At 45.8% G+C, this 16,666-nt stretch overlaps 1 protein-coding gene across 5 annotated transcripts; it reads left to right on the plus strand.

The window, feature by feature from the left end:
- The first annotated feature begins 345 nt into the window (after positions 1–345).
- LOC135243203 (granulocyte colony-stimulating factor receptor-like) lies at positions 346–13,934 on the plus strand. Of its 5 annotated transcripts, none has more exons than XM_064314843.1 (17): positions 379–494; positions 1,279–1,377; positions 3,050–3,123; positions 3,503–3,781; positions 4,569–4,698; positions 5,025–5,176; positions 5,276–5,430; positions 5,733–5,880; positions 6,180–6,259; positions 6,489–6,738; positions 6,877–7,062; positions 7,259–7,360; positions 10,102–10,233; positions 10,789–10,932; positions 11,057–11,129; positions 11,280–11,367; positions 11,533–13,934. In XM_064314843.1, the coding sequence occupies exons 2-17, from the start codon at positions 1,367–1,369 to the stop codon at positions 11,911–11,913; spliced, it is 2,385 nt and encodes a 794-aa protein (XP_064170913.1). In that variant the 5' UTR covers positions 379–494; positions 1,279–1,366; the 3' UTR covers positions 11,914–13,934. The 5 variants fall into 5 exon arrangements, with proteins under 5 accessions (XP_064170914.1, XP_064170913.1, XP_064170911.1 ...); XM_064314841.1 differs by having other exon boundaries at positions 380–494; positions 6,874–7,062; XM_064314842.1 differs by having other exon boundaries at positions 380–494; positions 5,028–5,176; positions 6,874–7,062.
- Positions 13,935–16,666: the final 2,732 nt, after the last annotated feature.

A 16,666-nucleotide genomic window follows, 5' to 3' on the forward strand; every position in this document is an offset into this window, starting at 1 on the left:
GGTTAGCTGGACTAAGCAAATTAGGATATGAACTGGATATACCCAGCCCTAGATTGGGGGCCAAATTATTTTTAAAAGACTTCACATTTTTAGGATCCACCAGTAGGACCTAACCTCTTGTACATTGAGTTATTTGTGCATTAGCATTATTATATAGTTGAAAAATGTAACACCTCAGGTAGAAGCCCTCTTTTTTTAAACTCAGTGATCAGTGATAAAATTGCACTACTTCCAACTGGAATTCAGGGAAACCACAGAAATTCCCTCTATTAGTGAAAATAGCTCCAGCACAGAGAAACGCACGATTGTTTCGGCCGGTTTCGAACATAGAGAGTGGATGATTTCGACATAGGATACGATTGGCCAGACCAAAGTGTTGGAGTAACGTCATGCACGACAAAGAAAATTCGCTCGTCTTGCTTTGTGGAGTATGAGACAGCTCAGCGGGCGTACGAGCACATTTGTTGATGGTTATTACTGGATGTTGTTCATCGGTATGTATGTTTAACATTTTAAATATATGTATAGGTACTGCCTTGAAAACGTGCCAGTTCAGTAGCTTAAAACAGTAAATATTTGTTCTCGATATTAAACTTAGTTTTTGTTATCTTAATACACAAGTTATGTGCGCAGAAGTAAATGACCCAAACTTTTCCACGAGCACGTTCATAATGAATGTGATATCAATAAATGTAGGCAACTTTAAGCTGGACAGACTGGCGCCCATCTTTTTCTTAGGATATTAAGTGGGTCATAAGCGCAAATGTTTTTTTTTTTTTTTTAGTTTTGTACAGTTTACGTTCTGGTAATGTTGTACACGCTTAACCAGAGATGGCATCAACCCTGCTAATTCTCGGTGTATCGGCTGATTAGCAATTTTATTGTATAATAATAGGCACATTTGATTTGTGTAGCGGTTTGGTTGACGTTTTTACTTTGATGGGTCGGAAATCTCTTAACGATTACTTGTATTTTTATTTATTTTTATTTTTCCATAGATTGCGTTGTTGCCGTTCTCGTTGTTAGTGTTAATCAGTTTAACCATCAGGGTCCAAGTTGAACTATGCGGTTGTTCCCTGTACTTGGACCGGTACTTCTCTCTAGGGGTTTCGTCATACTTGTTCCTGGTTATGGTTATCCAGAGCGACGTACAACAAAGTGTATAACCATAACCAGGAACAAGTATGACGAAACCCCTAGAGAGAAGTACCGGTCCAAGTACATGTACATAATGCCTGTAATGTAATGTAATGTAATGGAAATTGCGCTCATTGATAGGGTTACATGAACAGTAATCGCGGCGGCCGAGCTGCGTGGTGGGGCAGATGAAGATATCGACCTACTCGCTTTGCTTCCGAGAAGGGAAATGCTGCGAAGGTGTGAAGATATGTTCTTTGGTGTTGGCTCTGTAAACGTGCAGATTAGTGTTATCTCGTTTTTGCACAAAACACTTATGTGAAATTACTTTGTGTTGTTCTTATCTGCTTTGCCACTGGGCAGGCACGAAGACATTTAGTGAAACGAGAGGTAAAGAAATAATGCTCTCGGTTCATTGAAAACGAAAACCAAGTCAACAGACCTCGTTGCAGTAGGTCAGTAGGCACGTTACGTCACGTTAAGTTACTGGACTTTTTTTGGGGTCAAAACAATGTCCAAAAGCGAAATTCTGTGGTTACTTAACGGTGTTGACCCAGGGATTTTGCTGTGGTTGTGTGGTCAGTCCGTGGGGATATGGGTTGATGAAAAACATACTTTTTCATACGTCAGCGGACTAATTAGCCTAATCGTCGCGGAACTTTAGACCGCGGTGGAAACGCAGACAACAATGGCCTGAAGGAACTTTCTTGAAAAGTAGTTCCTGGGACTAACAGTTCCGGGTACTTTGGGCGGAAACGCGGCTTATGTGCGGCGCCCCGCCGAATAAAAAAAAGTCAGCTGGTTTTGAGGGTTCGCTGTGGGGGACCCGGCGTTGGCCTTTCTGGCCATTTGTTATAGTGATAGCTGTGCGTCCCAAACTTGGGCATATAAACACAGTTTCTGGTCATTCTTACAGAGAGGTGAACTTTGCTATAGCCAAGCATACTTGTCTGAATATATACAGTGCCCTCCATAATGTTTGCGACAAAGACATTTTTTTTTTGATTTGGCTCTGTAATGCACAAATTTATATTTGTAATAAAACTCACCTGTGCTTAAAGTGGAGATTATCAGCTTTTAGTAGAGGGTATTTTTTAATGAATTTTGACTTCACCATGTAGAAAATACAACTTTTTTCTGGGCACCATAATATATACACCATGGATACACCATATATATGAAGTGCTGTAATTTCTACATGGTGAAACCAAAACGTATAAAAAAATAGCCCTTGATAAATGCGGAGAATCTGCTCTTTAACCACAAATAGTGAATTGTTTGATTACAAATCTAAGATTATGGAGTACAGAGCCAATTCAATAAAAATATGTCTTTGTCCCAAAGACTGCCATCAGGACAATATACTGTAACTGTGGTAATGATGGTGACGTGTCCAAACCTGCGGTAAGCCTCCCATCACCAAAGTACGGCGATATGGCAGTTATTGTTGCAACCCTAGTGGTTGGTGCCATGCCATTCAATGTTATATGCACTAGAGGATTGAAAACTTACACTCATGGATTTCAGATTAATTCATGACTCTCCTCTTCCTCTCTGTTTTGTTGCTTAACTACCTCCTTACTGGGTATTTAAGAATAGTAATAATAATAATAATAATGCTTATTGTGTATGTACATTTGATTTACAGTCAACTAACCTTGGGTGTGTATCAGTACATATTACCCACCCGTCACACTGAGTCAAATATTATTTGAAATGATTTAAATGACAAAGATTGCTGTGCATTAAGGATATTACAGTGTGAACTCTCATTTAGGAATGTGTCATGTTTTTCCCTTGAGGTGATGAAAGTGGGTTGAAAACCTGCCCTCTCTCCCTCTCTTTCTCACACACTCACACACACACTCTCTCCCTCCCTCCGTCCACATGCTCGTGCTCCTGCCCTGACCAGGCCTCAGCAGCTCAAGGTGATGGCATGGATTTGGACCTGCTTATTTCTACTTGTTGCCCATGTCCATCAGCAAGGTGAGAAAAGGGACAGCACTGTCCTCACGGTAAAGTCCCAGGAGCACAGGGAGTCTTCACTTTCCCTAACCCGCAGTCCACTAAATCCTATGCTTATTTATCTTGTATCTTGTGACCCACCTCAACCCCAACTACTATCGAATAATAATATTAATAATAATAATAATAATAATAATAATAATAATAATAATAATTAATATTTTTATTATTATAGTGATTTTGTTATTATTATTATATAATTTTTTAATTTGCATACTTATATGTGTCCCTGGCTTTCTCTCTCTTCCTCCCTCACTCCCCCATCTTCATCCCTGTCTATTCCTCTTGCTCTCTCTCTCTGTCTTTCACTCATTCTTTCTTGTTGTCTCTTCACTCTTAGCTCTTGGAGTGACTGTGAATTGCCTGTGGGAAAGATATTTCCTTGTTGGTGGTAACGTTTCGGGGGCGTGTCACGTGAGCCTGGCCCAACAGGGTTGTGGGAGCCAATCCCTGCGTCTCACCGTTGCCGGGGAGACGGTCCTTGCGCATCGCTATGTCAACGACTCTGCCCACTTCACTGTCCCTGCGCCTGCCAACGGCACTCTCCACCTGCGCTGCGAGCTCACCTGCGTCGGCTTGGGGCCACTCCCCTACTGTGACATCACACTTCGGGGAGGCTGTGAGTATGATGTCATTTTGCAAGGGCTTGGCCACTCAGTGCCTGAGTGACACTGTATGCACTCACATATTAAACCCAGAGGTCCTCTTCATTTCACACACACACACACACACACACACACATGCACATATACCTATAGTGCGAGACAAATAGAACACTTGTCCATTCAGAAAGCTCTCATTGATCCCAGAAGGGACCTGTCTCTTATGGCACACACTCTGCTGCTCAGTTTATCGCATTACATTGCAGTCACTTAGCAGAGCTCTTATCCAGAGGTTACGTGCAGTAGTGGAGAACAGTGTTACTCTCAGGAATACGAGAGTGTGGCCGGGACCACCACAAAGGCAGAGAGGCCCATTAATAACCACTAAGTGTATTACTAACCTAACAAACAGCAATTTCTATTGTAAGAACAGGAGGTCTGCTTTGACAGCTACAGCAATAACAGTTTGCGGTAGGTGCATGCAGTGCATTTTGGGGCGCCGGCAGTTTTGCGTTGCTGTAGCGCAACTGGGCTCTTTGTGGGGTCACTCCCGGTGGCGGTAAAGTTCAGAGCGCTGGTGCTCGTCGCGAGACGGAAGCCCGCGGCGGCGCTACGGAGCAGATGGAGTCGCGCTCGCTCTGGTTTCGCTGTTCGTCACGGCCACCGCTTCCTGTTTGTGTGTCAGGGTGTAGGGTGCGAGCTGAACGTTTCTGTGAAAACAATCTGATGGGGTGGGGGTGGGGCAAGGTGGGGGAGTTGGTGGTTGCACAAAGTTTCCAACCAGCCCCTCCCTCCCTGATTTAGATCCTCCTTCCCCTCCGTCCCGCCCCAAGTGCCTCATCCCCTATGACGACACTGATATTCACTGCACCTGGGACCCTGGGGAGCGGCCGCTGCTGCCCGTTAACTACATTCTGCACTGGAAGCAGCACAGGTGAGCTCGGCCACGCCCCCTGGGGGGCTCATCACAACCTCTGCTCTCATTTTGGGAAGGCGTGGGTGGGCCCCACAGTCCAGCTGGACGCTCCTCAGGGAGATGCAGTCGGCTCTTGTGTCACCCGGGGTGTGGCAGTGTGTGTGTGCGTGCGTGCGTGCTTGTGTACCTGGTGTGTGTGCATGTGTGTGTGGTGTGTGCACGTGCCTGCTTGTGTGCTCGTGTGCCTGCGCATGTGTGTGTATGCGCTTGTGTCTGTGTGTGCGTGTATGTAGGTGTATGTGCACCTTTTGGCATTTCTTAACCACTCTCTCCATCCACGGCAGTAGCAGTGAGCGGGGAGTTGAGGCAGGTGTTACAAGTGCAGTCATCCCTCGTGTCAATTTCACTCATGGCACCATGCAAGTGTGGGTTGTTGCCAGAAACCTCTTGGGTTTCGCCGAGTCTGAAAGGCTTGACATCGACACCCTCGATATCGGTGAGTCGGCGGATTCATCTGTCCTAGCATCCGTTTCCACCCCAGGACGCAACTGACTCCTCCCTCCTTCCTCCTTTTCTTTTTCCTGTCCTCCTTCAGAGCAGCCACTTGTTCCAAAGATCACCCACCATTCCGTTCAGCCTCTCGAGATCTTCTGGGATTTGGAGTGCGACCCGTCCCTCCACATGACCGAGAACTCGGACAGGAGCTGTGAAGTTCAGTACCGGATGCGGGATGAGCAGGCCTGGACGGAGGTGAGGAGGGGGGTGTTCTCCTCCGTCAGGAGAGCGCATCCAAACACTCGTCCTCTGAAGGCTGCTCTGCTGGATGCTGTGCACTTCTCTCGGTGCACTTCACCAGCTGAGCTACAATGCTGTAGCTCAGCAGAATACATTAGGAATGTGCACATAAAGGTGCTTTGAGCTTTGATTAAAATGAGCTTTGTTCTACTGGAAGCTGTTTACACTCTGTAGATGCTTTTATGTCTCACCATACTCTTGGTTGTGTGTGTGTTTGTCTGTGTGTGTGTGTGTGTGTGCGCGCGTGTGTCGTTTAGGGAGACGATGATGCCCAGGACAGCTTCCTGCTCCTGGACCCAGAGCCGTTCTCAGAGTACGATTTCCGCGTGCGCTGCGCTTGTTTTGGGAAGGAGGCTGTCAAAAGCACCTGGAGCCACATCTACCCAGTGCAGAGCTCTGAGTCAGGTTAGAGAGACCCTGCATGGTGCTTATGGGTAATGTCGTGCACAGGGCTCTATGACAAGATATTGTTACATGGAGCATATGTGCTTCTTAGTTGAAAAATTTTGGAGCACCCTAATGCATCATAATTATTAGGTGTGCTCCTAAATAATTTTCACATATCGATTTTCAGTAGCAAATGCTTCTAAAATGGGAGTGCTGTAGAGCCCTAGTGCAGCATAAGGTCGGGACTGTGGTCATTTTTTTTCTCTCTCTCTCTCTCTCTCTCTCTCTCTTTTTCTTTCTCTCTCTGTCATCCTCAGCTCCTGCTGGAAAACTGGATGTATGGACTGACTGTGAGGACGATTCTGATGAACAGCTGGAATGTTTCGTCGTTTGGAAGGTAACTGTGCCTGCATATGCACACTGCATTCTGCTCATTGCCATGTGGTGCTGAAGACCCAAAACAGCTGCACAAAATGGCCAGAACTCACTGGAGTCGTTCATAGAGTGCAGTCTGTATGTACCTGGGCAGTGAGACAATTTCAGTTTTTGGTTTGTTTTGGCTCTGCAATTGGGACCCATAGTAATTGTGCAACCAATTACCCCCCCCCCCCCGTGCCTTTCCTTAGAAGCCTCCCCTCTCTGTGGCCCGGGGAAGGGTGCTGGGTTACCTGGTGACAGTGGAACATAACCCTGGGAACGTAGCTGTGATGAACCTGTCAGCAGAGGAGCTGGGGGCCACGGAGCGTATGGGCGGGTGTTGGGGTGCCCAGTGCTTTCGCCTTCCCATCTCCCTCCGGGGGGTAACGGGGGTGTGCTTAACGGCCTACACCTCACAGGGGGCGACAGACCCCGCCCCTTTGGCCCTCCCTGCGCCAGGTAGGCCAATAGGATTCATTTGAGAAATCACGAGGAGAAATAAGCAGAAGTATGTCAGGATCACTCTTTATTGCCTGTCGCTAGGGTTCACCAGGTGAGAAATGTGCTCCCTGATTGAAATGTGTTTCCTTCTAGAAGGCCCGCAGTTGCTGGTGTCAGGTGGTTTTGCGGTGGCCAAGGAGGGGCGGAGCTTCAATGTGTCATGGGCCCCACCCTCGCACCTTACTGGGGATGTGCAGTACGTGGTGCAGCTTAAGGAGGTGGAAACGCAGGCGTTTAATTGGATGAAATTGAACGGGAATCAGAGAAGTGTCATCGTGACAGGTGACTGGCCAGCTTTAGGGTTCTGAATTTTATTACATATAGAAATAATATGTGGGCTATACATAAAAATATATGTATATAAAACCCACCTAAGGCCATAATTGAATAGACCAGCCTATATTGTCAATAATTCAATTCTCACCCGTTGTTACACAGTACGACTTCCCCTCTTTGCTGTTTCTGTTTCCATCTGCAGGTGACTTCAGGAACTACACCCCATACAATATTTCATTGTTCAGTGTCATTGCCAACCGCTGTTGTCTGCTTGGATCTGTCATCACATACACTGTGCAAGGAGGTGAGGGCCAATACACTGTCTAACTGGCTCCCAATCAGTAGGTATGTCAGTGAGAGCTTTAAAGAGAGCTGTAAGTCTCCTGGCCTGTTGCCCTTAATTTCAAATTTTGGTTTCTCTAGGTACGAATGTGCTTTGGTTGTTACATTACATTACATTATAGGTATTTAGCTGACGCTCTTATCCAGAGCGACTTACAACAGAGTAACCAAACTCAGGATCAAGTCCGCTTAAGTCCATTGAACAACATGTAGATAAAAAGCCTTTACTATGATGCATACAATAAGGAGAAACAAGATAGTCTGAACAAAATTTTTTTTTTTTTTTTTTTTTTTTTTTTTTTTTTTTTTTTAGTTATGGGAGGGGGTTTAGGGAAGAGGAGAGAGGTACACAGAGAAGAGGTGCGTCTTGAGTTTCCGTTTGAAGGTGCTCAGACACTCTGCTGTTCTGACCTCCACTGGAAGATCGTTCCACCATCGTGGGGCCAGAACTGCAAAGAGTCGAGACCTTGTTGCTGCTCGTGTAGGGGGAGGAATCAGCCGCCCTGTAGTAGCCGATCGGAGCGATCTGGCCGGCTTGTAGGGTCTGATCATCTTCTGCAGATAACCAGGAGCTGACCCCTTGACTGCTTGGAAAGCAAGCACCAGTGTCTTAAACCGGATGCGAGCTTGCACTGGTAGCCAGTGGAGGGAGATGAGGAGGGGAGTGACGTGGGAGTCACGAGGGAGGTTGTAAACCAGACGTGCTGCTGCATTCTGGATGAGCTGAAGGGGTCTGGTGGCTGATGCTGGGAGGCCAGCCAGGAGGGAGTTGCAGTAGTCCAGACGTGACAGTATCATGGCCTGGACCAGGAGCTGTGTGGAATAATTGGTGAGGAGTGGTCTTATTCTGCGGATATTGTACTGGATGAACCTGCACGACCGGGTGGTTGCCGCGATATTCTCCGAGAGTGACAGCCTGTTGTCGAGCACAACTCCAAGATTTCGGGCACTCTGTGAAGGGTGTAGGGGAGTGTCTCCTAAAGAAATGGGGAGATGAGAAGTGGGAGAGGTAAGAGAAGGAATATGGAGAAGTTCCGTTTTGTTTGTGTTGAGCTTGAGCTGGTGTTTGGTCATCCAGCTCTGGATGTCACTCAGGCAGGCGGATATGCGATCGGAGACCTGAGTGTCTGTGGGAGAGAAAGAGTAGAAAAGTTGAATATCATCTGCATAGAGATGATATGACATGCCATGGGCGGCAATAACAGGGCCAAGGGACCTAGTATACAGAGAAAAGAGGAGGGGACCAAGGACAGAGCCCTGAGGGACCCCAGTTGTGAGGGGACGAGGAGCTGATACTGCACCGGCCCAGGCAACCTGGAAGGAGCGGCCGGAGAGATAGGACGCAATCCAGTTGAGGGCTGGTCCGCAAATTCCCAATTTTGTCAGGGAAGACAGAAGTGTAGGATGGTCAACGGTGTCGAAGGCAGCTGAGAGGTCAAGAAGAATTAGGACAGATGAACGGGATGCTGCGTGTGCTGCGTGGAGAGACTCAGTGACGGAGAGCAGGGCAGTCTCCGTCGAGTGACCGGGTCTGAAACCAGACTGCTGAGGGTCTTGGAGGTTATGTTTAGAAAGAAAAGAGGAAAGTTGGTTAGACGCAGCACGTTCGAGAGTTTTAGATAGGAATGGAAGAAGGGATACCGGTCTGTAGTTTTGGGTGAGGCAGGGGTCCAGTGTTGGTTTTCTTCAGAATGGGGGTGATGTGGGCTCTTTTGAAAGATGACGGGAAGGTGCCAGAAGTCAGGGAGGAGTTAATCAGGTGGGCGATGAAGGGGATGATCTCTGGTGAGATCAGCTGGAGGAGGGTAGAGGGAGGGGATCAAGGGCACAGGTGGTGGGACGGTGGGAGAGCAAGAGTTGGGAGACATCAGGGAGAGAGAGTGGGGAGAAGGTGGAGAATGTGGGGAGGGTCATAGAGGGGATGGGGGGAGGGAAGGGTGGGGAGTCGGGAGGGTCAAGGGAGCTGCGGATGAGTGTGACCTTTGCTTCGAAGAAAGCTGCGAATTCTTCAGCAGTAAGGGAGGTCTGAGTTGGAGGTGAGGGTTTACTGAGGAGAGAGGAGAAAATTGAAAACAGTTGCCTGGGGTTAGCAATAGATTTGTGTATTTTAGAGTGGTAGTATGTTGCCTTGGCAGTGGCAACTGCTGAGGAGAAGGAGTTCAGTAGGGACTGGTAGGCAGAGAGGTCCGTTGGCATTCTAGACTTCTTCCAGTTCCGCTCTGCTGCACGCAGGGCAGTCCTGGAAGATCGCAGAACGTCAGTCAGCCACGGGCATGGAGGAGATGGGCGTGTGGGCCTGGAGACAAGAGGACAGAGGGTATTAATGGCAGTGGAGAGTGATGATAGCAGGGTGTCAGAGGCCGAGTCAGAGGGAAGGGCAGAGAAGACATCAAGAGGGGGGAGGGAGGCAGTGACACAAGGGGCAAGAGAGGAGGGAGAAAGGGCGCACAGGTTACGGCGGACAGAGACGGTAGGGCTGGGTGGAGAGAAGGGGTGTGGGTGGGAGGGAAGGGGGAGTGAGAAGGAAACAAAATGATGATCAGAGGTATGGAGAGGGGTGACGTTTAGGCCAGTGCAGGTGGTGTTCCTCAAAAATACGAGGTCGTATCCTGTACTAATCTAATAACTTATTTGGTGCTATTTTTACCATCTCCCCATCATAAAATCATGTTTAATTTCTTCTCTACCCTCCCCAACCCTCAGTTCCCCCAAAAGTGACTGGATTTCACGTTTCCCAAATCAGCATTTCTGAAGTCACCTTGTCCTGGGAACTCCCCCTGAGTCAATGGAGGGGTGTCATCCTGTGTTACCGTTTGGGACAGGGTAACCACACAGGTACACTGACGTCACAACAGAAAAACCGCACAGGTGCATTGTGACATCACCATCACAATGAGAATGCAAACTAGTATACTGTGACATCACCATAGGAAAACCATAGATGTACACAGTGACATCACAACTGGAAATCCACACAGGTACCCTGCCCCTTCGGGTGAGGTGTTTAACTGAGGTCCTGACTCACTGAAGTCACTGCAGGACCCAAGGCACTTCTTTTGAATGAGTAGTGGTGACTATGTCTCCCTGGTTGAGTTCCCAGCACACCTGCCACCTGCTCTCTACATGTGTCTGTATGAATGTGTGTGAATGTATTTAGGCATCGTACACTTCAATTGATTTCCTGCACAGTTCCATGCATTCCATTTCAACCATGATGCCCCAGATAATCGCTACAAAGGAAAGTTGAGTTCTCATTTCACCTGGCTAAATTAAGGCAAATACATTATTACACTCACTGCACTGAGGGATCATGATCCTGAATGATGGGCACACTGACATGCACACACACACACACACACACACACTCTCTTTCTCTCCATCTGTCCTCAGAGTACAATGTGAGTGGAGACAGCAGCAGCCTCCTGATTTCGGGCCTGCAGCCAGGACAGGAGTACCACGTTTGGATCTGCGCTGAGAGCGAAGCAGGACAAGGGCCAAAAGAATACCTCCGCTTCATGACCACTGGCACCAGTGGTACTGCAGCCCCCCCCACCCCGCCATATCACCCATGCAGGCCTCTCTGATGAAAGTTGACACAGTCAGTTTTTTTCACCAGGTCTAATCATTGTTCCCTCTGTCACACTGTTTTCTCTCGCAGAGTACGTCTACTCGGTATTGTCCATCCCGATAGTGGTGGCTTTGGGGCTGATCCTCCTGCTCTTCAGCTGCCGGTAAGGAAGCGGTCCACCTGTGTCTGTCTCTTTCCCTCCCTGAGCCCTCCGAGGTTTGGTTACCCAAAATCGGTCCTCTCTCCGAGGATAGCTGACGGAGAGTGCGTTTATCCACGCCGCTGACTGCGATGCTTCTGTTTCTCTGTGCAGACAGCATGGCATACACAGCTTAAAGCAGCTGAGGTGCTGTGTCAAAGTGCCTGACCCGGCCAACAGTCAGCTGTTCCGACGGCCACTGGTGAGAGCTTGTGGTTTTGCATTGCACGCCTTTGAGAGGAGTGTATGCTTCCAAATTAAAATGCAAATGCTGCTCTAGTGAGCTCCTACACACTGCTGTTCATTGAGAAGGTCTTTCTCGCTGTCTCTGCTTCCCTCTCTATCTCTTTCTCTGTCTGTACAACAGTGCAGCTGCAGCAGTTGGACTGGGTTTTTCTCCGTGGCAGAGTCCATTCAGACGTTGCCTTACCTGGAGGTCAGTGAATGGGAGGACCTGGAGGACAGTGGGTGCCAGGAGAGGATGTCTCTGTGCGACAGACAGAGGTACGGACAGGTCGAGGAGGGGCTGAAACGGATGGAGCGAGAGAGCGCTGAAGACGAGGCAGAGGAGGAGTGGACAGAGACTTTGGGAAAGGGGGGACTGGAGCTTAGCAGCAGAGGAGAGGACTACAGCAAGATGATTGACACCCAGGGAGATGAGGAGTGTGTGTTCTTGAGTCCCACAGAGACGCAGGATTTTTTCTCGGGGTACGAGAAGCACTTCATGCCCAACCCTCTGGAGGTGTAGCCCGGCGTCCACAGGGTAACACAGGGGTGTAAATCGGAGGCAAGTCACCTCATCCAAAGACTCCAAAAACCAATCACGGATTTGGAGGTGCACCAATGACTTTCATCCACATGATTGTTGAAAAGGGTGACCACAGGAAACTGGAGAGGGGACTGCAGAGCTTTGAATGAAGCCTGTTATGTTCCAAAGCAAAATGAAACATCTTTTTTTTACGGAGCAAGGAGCACCTGAGACAAAAGATGTGCTGTACTACGGATGAATTTATAATGGCCAAAATGGACAGCAGGGGTTGCAAGTGAGATGATATGCTGCCAACAGAGCCAATTGCACTTTGTCACAGTTGGCACTGGTGGATTCGGCACCGGACCATGAGCCCATCTGTACACTGCAACAGTGCCTTAACAGGATGAGCTACCTAGCAGCCCGGTGGATGCACTTTTAGGATTCCCTTTGTGCATCTCCATAAGATTTTGATGTTGTTGCCTGTTGTTCATGTCGTGGATGTCTACCCTCTCCCGAATGGGCAGAGGGGTTTGCACATAAATGTGGCTGCGGCTCACGTCGGGTGCCAAATTCATAGAAAGAGAAAAAAGAATGTTGATTTTACAATTTGCATCAAATATCATGCGAGTTTTTGGGAGCTTCAGAAAACTGCACACACACATTCTCTGCATAACAAAGATGGTTCCATGAGGTGGGTTGTTATTAGAAAAGGTAAAAGATTTTAAAAGTTGTGTAAGTCGCTCTGGATAAGAGAATCTGCTAAATACCTGCAATGTAATGTAACGTATTAAGCGGGGTAAAAAAAAGGGAAGCGTGTCCCATGTATACAGACAGATCACGTGAAAGCCATGGCGATAAGCCGTACATATACAAATGTACAACTTTTTTTTCAGAGGCGCAGAGGGGTATTGCACTGAGAGGAGACGCTTGTGAAATAACGTGTGGGAGCACTTCGGCGAGCAGGATAGTTTCCTGTCATTATTTACATCATTTCCGGTGCGTATTACACGCCCCTGTAATGGCGGTAAAGTTGCAGACGTGTTTGATGGTCAATCCTTACACCAGTGTGAATCTGCGAGCAGTCCGTATAATACTGTATCCGTGCAAAATGTGACTATATTTTTGCACGTGCACCTTTCTTTAAACCATACGTTCATACTTAGAAGATAACTTTATATAACATGTATATACACATATATACTAGGGATGCTGCTGAATACACTACACTACACTACATTCAGCAGCACTCAAATAATACGGTCTCTCTGAATGTTTTCTCCTCCCGAATTTGGCCAATGCTATTCGAATTTTTTTTTTTTTAAATGAGAAAAAAATCAACTCAGTAAAGAAATACCGGCAGCCTGTGTCGTTTTCTTCACAAAATCCCCCGCCTGACAACAGACAACAGGTGCTTTTACCAAGGTGCCATGGTGTTGCGGTCAACTTCGTCGTGCTATTCAACTGAGTGACTGGCGCTTTGATGCAGATTTTCCAAACAAGCGCTGTTGAAACTAATTTTTAATAGTGCACTTTGCATTTCTTTAACTACTTCTTCCATTTTTGTCATGTCATGGCATGGTTGTGCCACACACATTTTAGCGCTTTGCTCAGTGTTCCTGTAATAACCTACTGTATGCCTCGATACATTTTCCCTTAGCCTATATAACAACTCCGCCGTAATTTAGAAATACAGACATTGCAATTGCTTCAGTTGCATCCTTTATTTCAATAAAGTAGTTTTGCAACATATGGTTTTCGTAACCCTACGGGTGTTTCATCCAAGCAACTTTTCGGTATAGCAGGGGATGTTGTTTCTCCCCGTCGCTCTAGACTGCTCCCAGCTCATGTGCAGGAGCTCGTCTCCACAAAATACAACTTGGGGAAGTAAGAGCATAGTAGCTGAAGATGTATTTCATCCAGGGAAGATTTTCAATTTTTTCTTTAATTTATCCAAGCTTATGCAAATCAAGCCTACATATAGAGTGGGGCTTCAACAAAGAGGGGAGGAAAAGTATTTTTTTTAAAACAAAATATGTTAACCTTACAGTCTGTAGTTTAAGAAAACGAATTAGGAGTTCATAGCACACAGTAGTTCATAATGAAGATGAGGAACTATCTTTTGAATTATAAAAGCACTTTTGTCAGCTTATACTGTAATTGACTTCAGTGTCTCTCAGGTAGGGGTGGTGGTGGGCTTCATGCAGTTCATATTATGCAGTTCAGAGTAAGAATGAGAAACTGTTTTAATTTATACAAATATTTTGCCTATGTTTTAAACTTGATTTGACTGTTAACCTCAGCATTATAGAAGCCTGTTATAGCTATATAACATTGTCGGACAAGGAAGGATTAATTAAGAATAAGTTTATTTTCTTAGTCCAGCAGTTCCAACAATCAATGTCCTTGTTAAGATGTTCAGCACTCTGAATACTGAACTCAAGATGTGCTAGAACCCCTTACTTAACCTACATGTGAAATATATTTTACTAGATTTAATTTAATAATTATGTTTAAAATTAGAATTATCAATTAAATCGCCAAATTCATTGATAGGTCAGTCAACAGTGTACTGGTGGAATCAACCAACAAGTCAAAACAAGCTCTATACCAGGTTTTAAGATTGAATAATTGAATTCAATAAGAAGCAGTCAATTATATTAATGAATTGAAAACATACATTCTTCATTGAATGCAGGCACACTACTTCTAAATTACACAACAGAAGATCTAGAAATACCAGAAAATTGAGAGAGAGGAACGGATGAGAGCGAGAGAGCGAGAGAGAGAGAGAGAGAGAGAGAAATGGATCAGCCAGACCTTGCCATAGTATCACCCACGTCCAGTATAAGCGCCACAGGATGTAAGGAAACCAGCTACAAGCACACAACCAAGGAACCACCACCAAAATAAAAAGAGGAAAACTCTTCTTCCAGGCTCTGAAACCAAACGCAACACAAACAACTTTCTCCTGTGGCCATCTTAAATACCTTACCCAATATGGCTTTAGGATGTTTGCCCTGATTGGGTGATGCCGGGTTAAGGTTTAGAAGAGAATGGAAGGCGGGTCAGACTAATTTATGGCAAGGACTAGCTTACCTAAAGATTGCATTCAAACTAAAAGTAATGGGAAATGTTAGGCATGCAGGGTCTCCAACCCCCGATATGGTGTGCTGTGTCATATGGTTTGTCTCTTCTGAGGAGGTGAGACCCATAGATTGTCAGCCTAGATTAGGTATCATGGTATTTAAAATTGCCCCAATCACATTTGCTTGATCATATGGTGTGTGGTAGGTCCTTTACCATCGAGTTCGATTCGGTAGACCCTACTAGCAAGATTAACTCAGCTAGATTCCAGCTGTATCATGTGTGTATGTAAAAATGCTCTAAAGCATCTGCTAAATGCTTATGATGTAGTGATGTAATGGAGGCCAGGCCACATTCTTATTCACTGTTTCCCTCTCTAAGGCCAAAATATAAACACTACATATCCTACGACATGTAGGTTATTCTTTGTTAAATGCAGCTTTAAAAAGCAAATTACCTGTTGCTATTATTGGGCTATTATTGATAGCAGTGCCCGTGATTATAATGGTAAAAATCAGGAATTTTTGCCATTTCATACAGCGTCTGAGTTAAACCCCACCCACTTTCGGTCTATACCACGCCCACTATATATATCTGCGTGTGTGCGCACATTTGAAGAAGAAATATTGTTAATAATCGTGCTCTGACATGTGGAATGTTTGAAGTTTTTATTTTTTACTTGGTTCGAAGGTAAAAATTGTGCTCACAAAGACAGGTCAGCATACATCAGTTCTTTTTAGCTGCGACCGCAGCTCTATAGCTATGTCGGTTGGTCAGTTAGCCGGTTGGTCCACAGAAGTGTCCCACCCCATAGCGGCCACAGTTTTCGCCCCAGGAGGCTGAAATTTGGCATGGACATTGGTCATGACCGGAAGGTACGGCTGATTAACTTTTAGGCCAATTGACCAAGAGGGGGCGTGGTAATGGGCGTGGCCTATCACAAAAAGGTGCATAACTCCTGAGTGGATTCACAGATTTGCACAAGATTTTGTGGAAAGGTTGGTCATGAGCCAAAGAAGAGGTCACGGGTTTGTGTGAGGGTGTGTGTGTGGATGCATGCACACATGGATGCATGTGCGTGTGCGGTCCCAGCTATTGCAGATTCGCGCTTGTTTAAAATATATGTACCTGCATATCCATATTTGTTAACCACATTAAAATTTGTTTGAGTGGTTTATGCATAGCAAAATATTAAAAATACACCAACTCCTTGTTGCACTTAGTACCTATGCTTCAAATTAAGACGTGTAAGGTTTACATGATATACACCTGCTGTACTTACGTCGAAAATGTAGAAGAAACATGTCAGACTCCTTGAATTCCATTACCATTGCACAATATTGTTACTGCATACTCTTGTGAAGTATTTACAACAGCAGTGCAAAGAACCCTGGTTAAAAGACCAATCATAAGTTCTCCCATGCAGAAGAAGAAGAAGAAAAAAAAACATTTCACATACAATTAAAAATTTATTTTAATATGTTTGTCGAATGCATGTCTAAAATTGGTCATTTCATATATTTCAGTAATGCATTTCCAATGTATGTGAAATATAAGTGACATTTTGAAAGTGAAAATATTTCTGTTTATGAATTAAGTATTTAGCTACAATAATGAAAAAGTTCACTACATATTTCTTAACTTTATCACCATTAACAATGTAAAA

Source organism: Anguilla rostrata, chromosome 17 (genome assembly GCF_018555375.3).
Source record: "Anguilla rostrata isolate EN2019 chromosome 17, ASM1855537v3, whole genome shotgun sequence".
Classification (NCBI taxonomy): domain Eukaryota; kingdom Metazoa; phylum Chordata; class Actinopteri; order Anguilliformes; family Anguillidae; genus Anguilla; species Anguilla rostrata.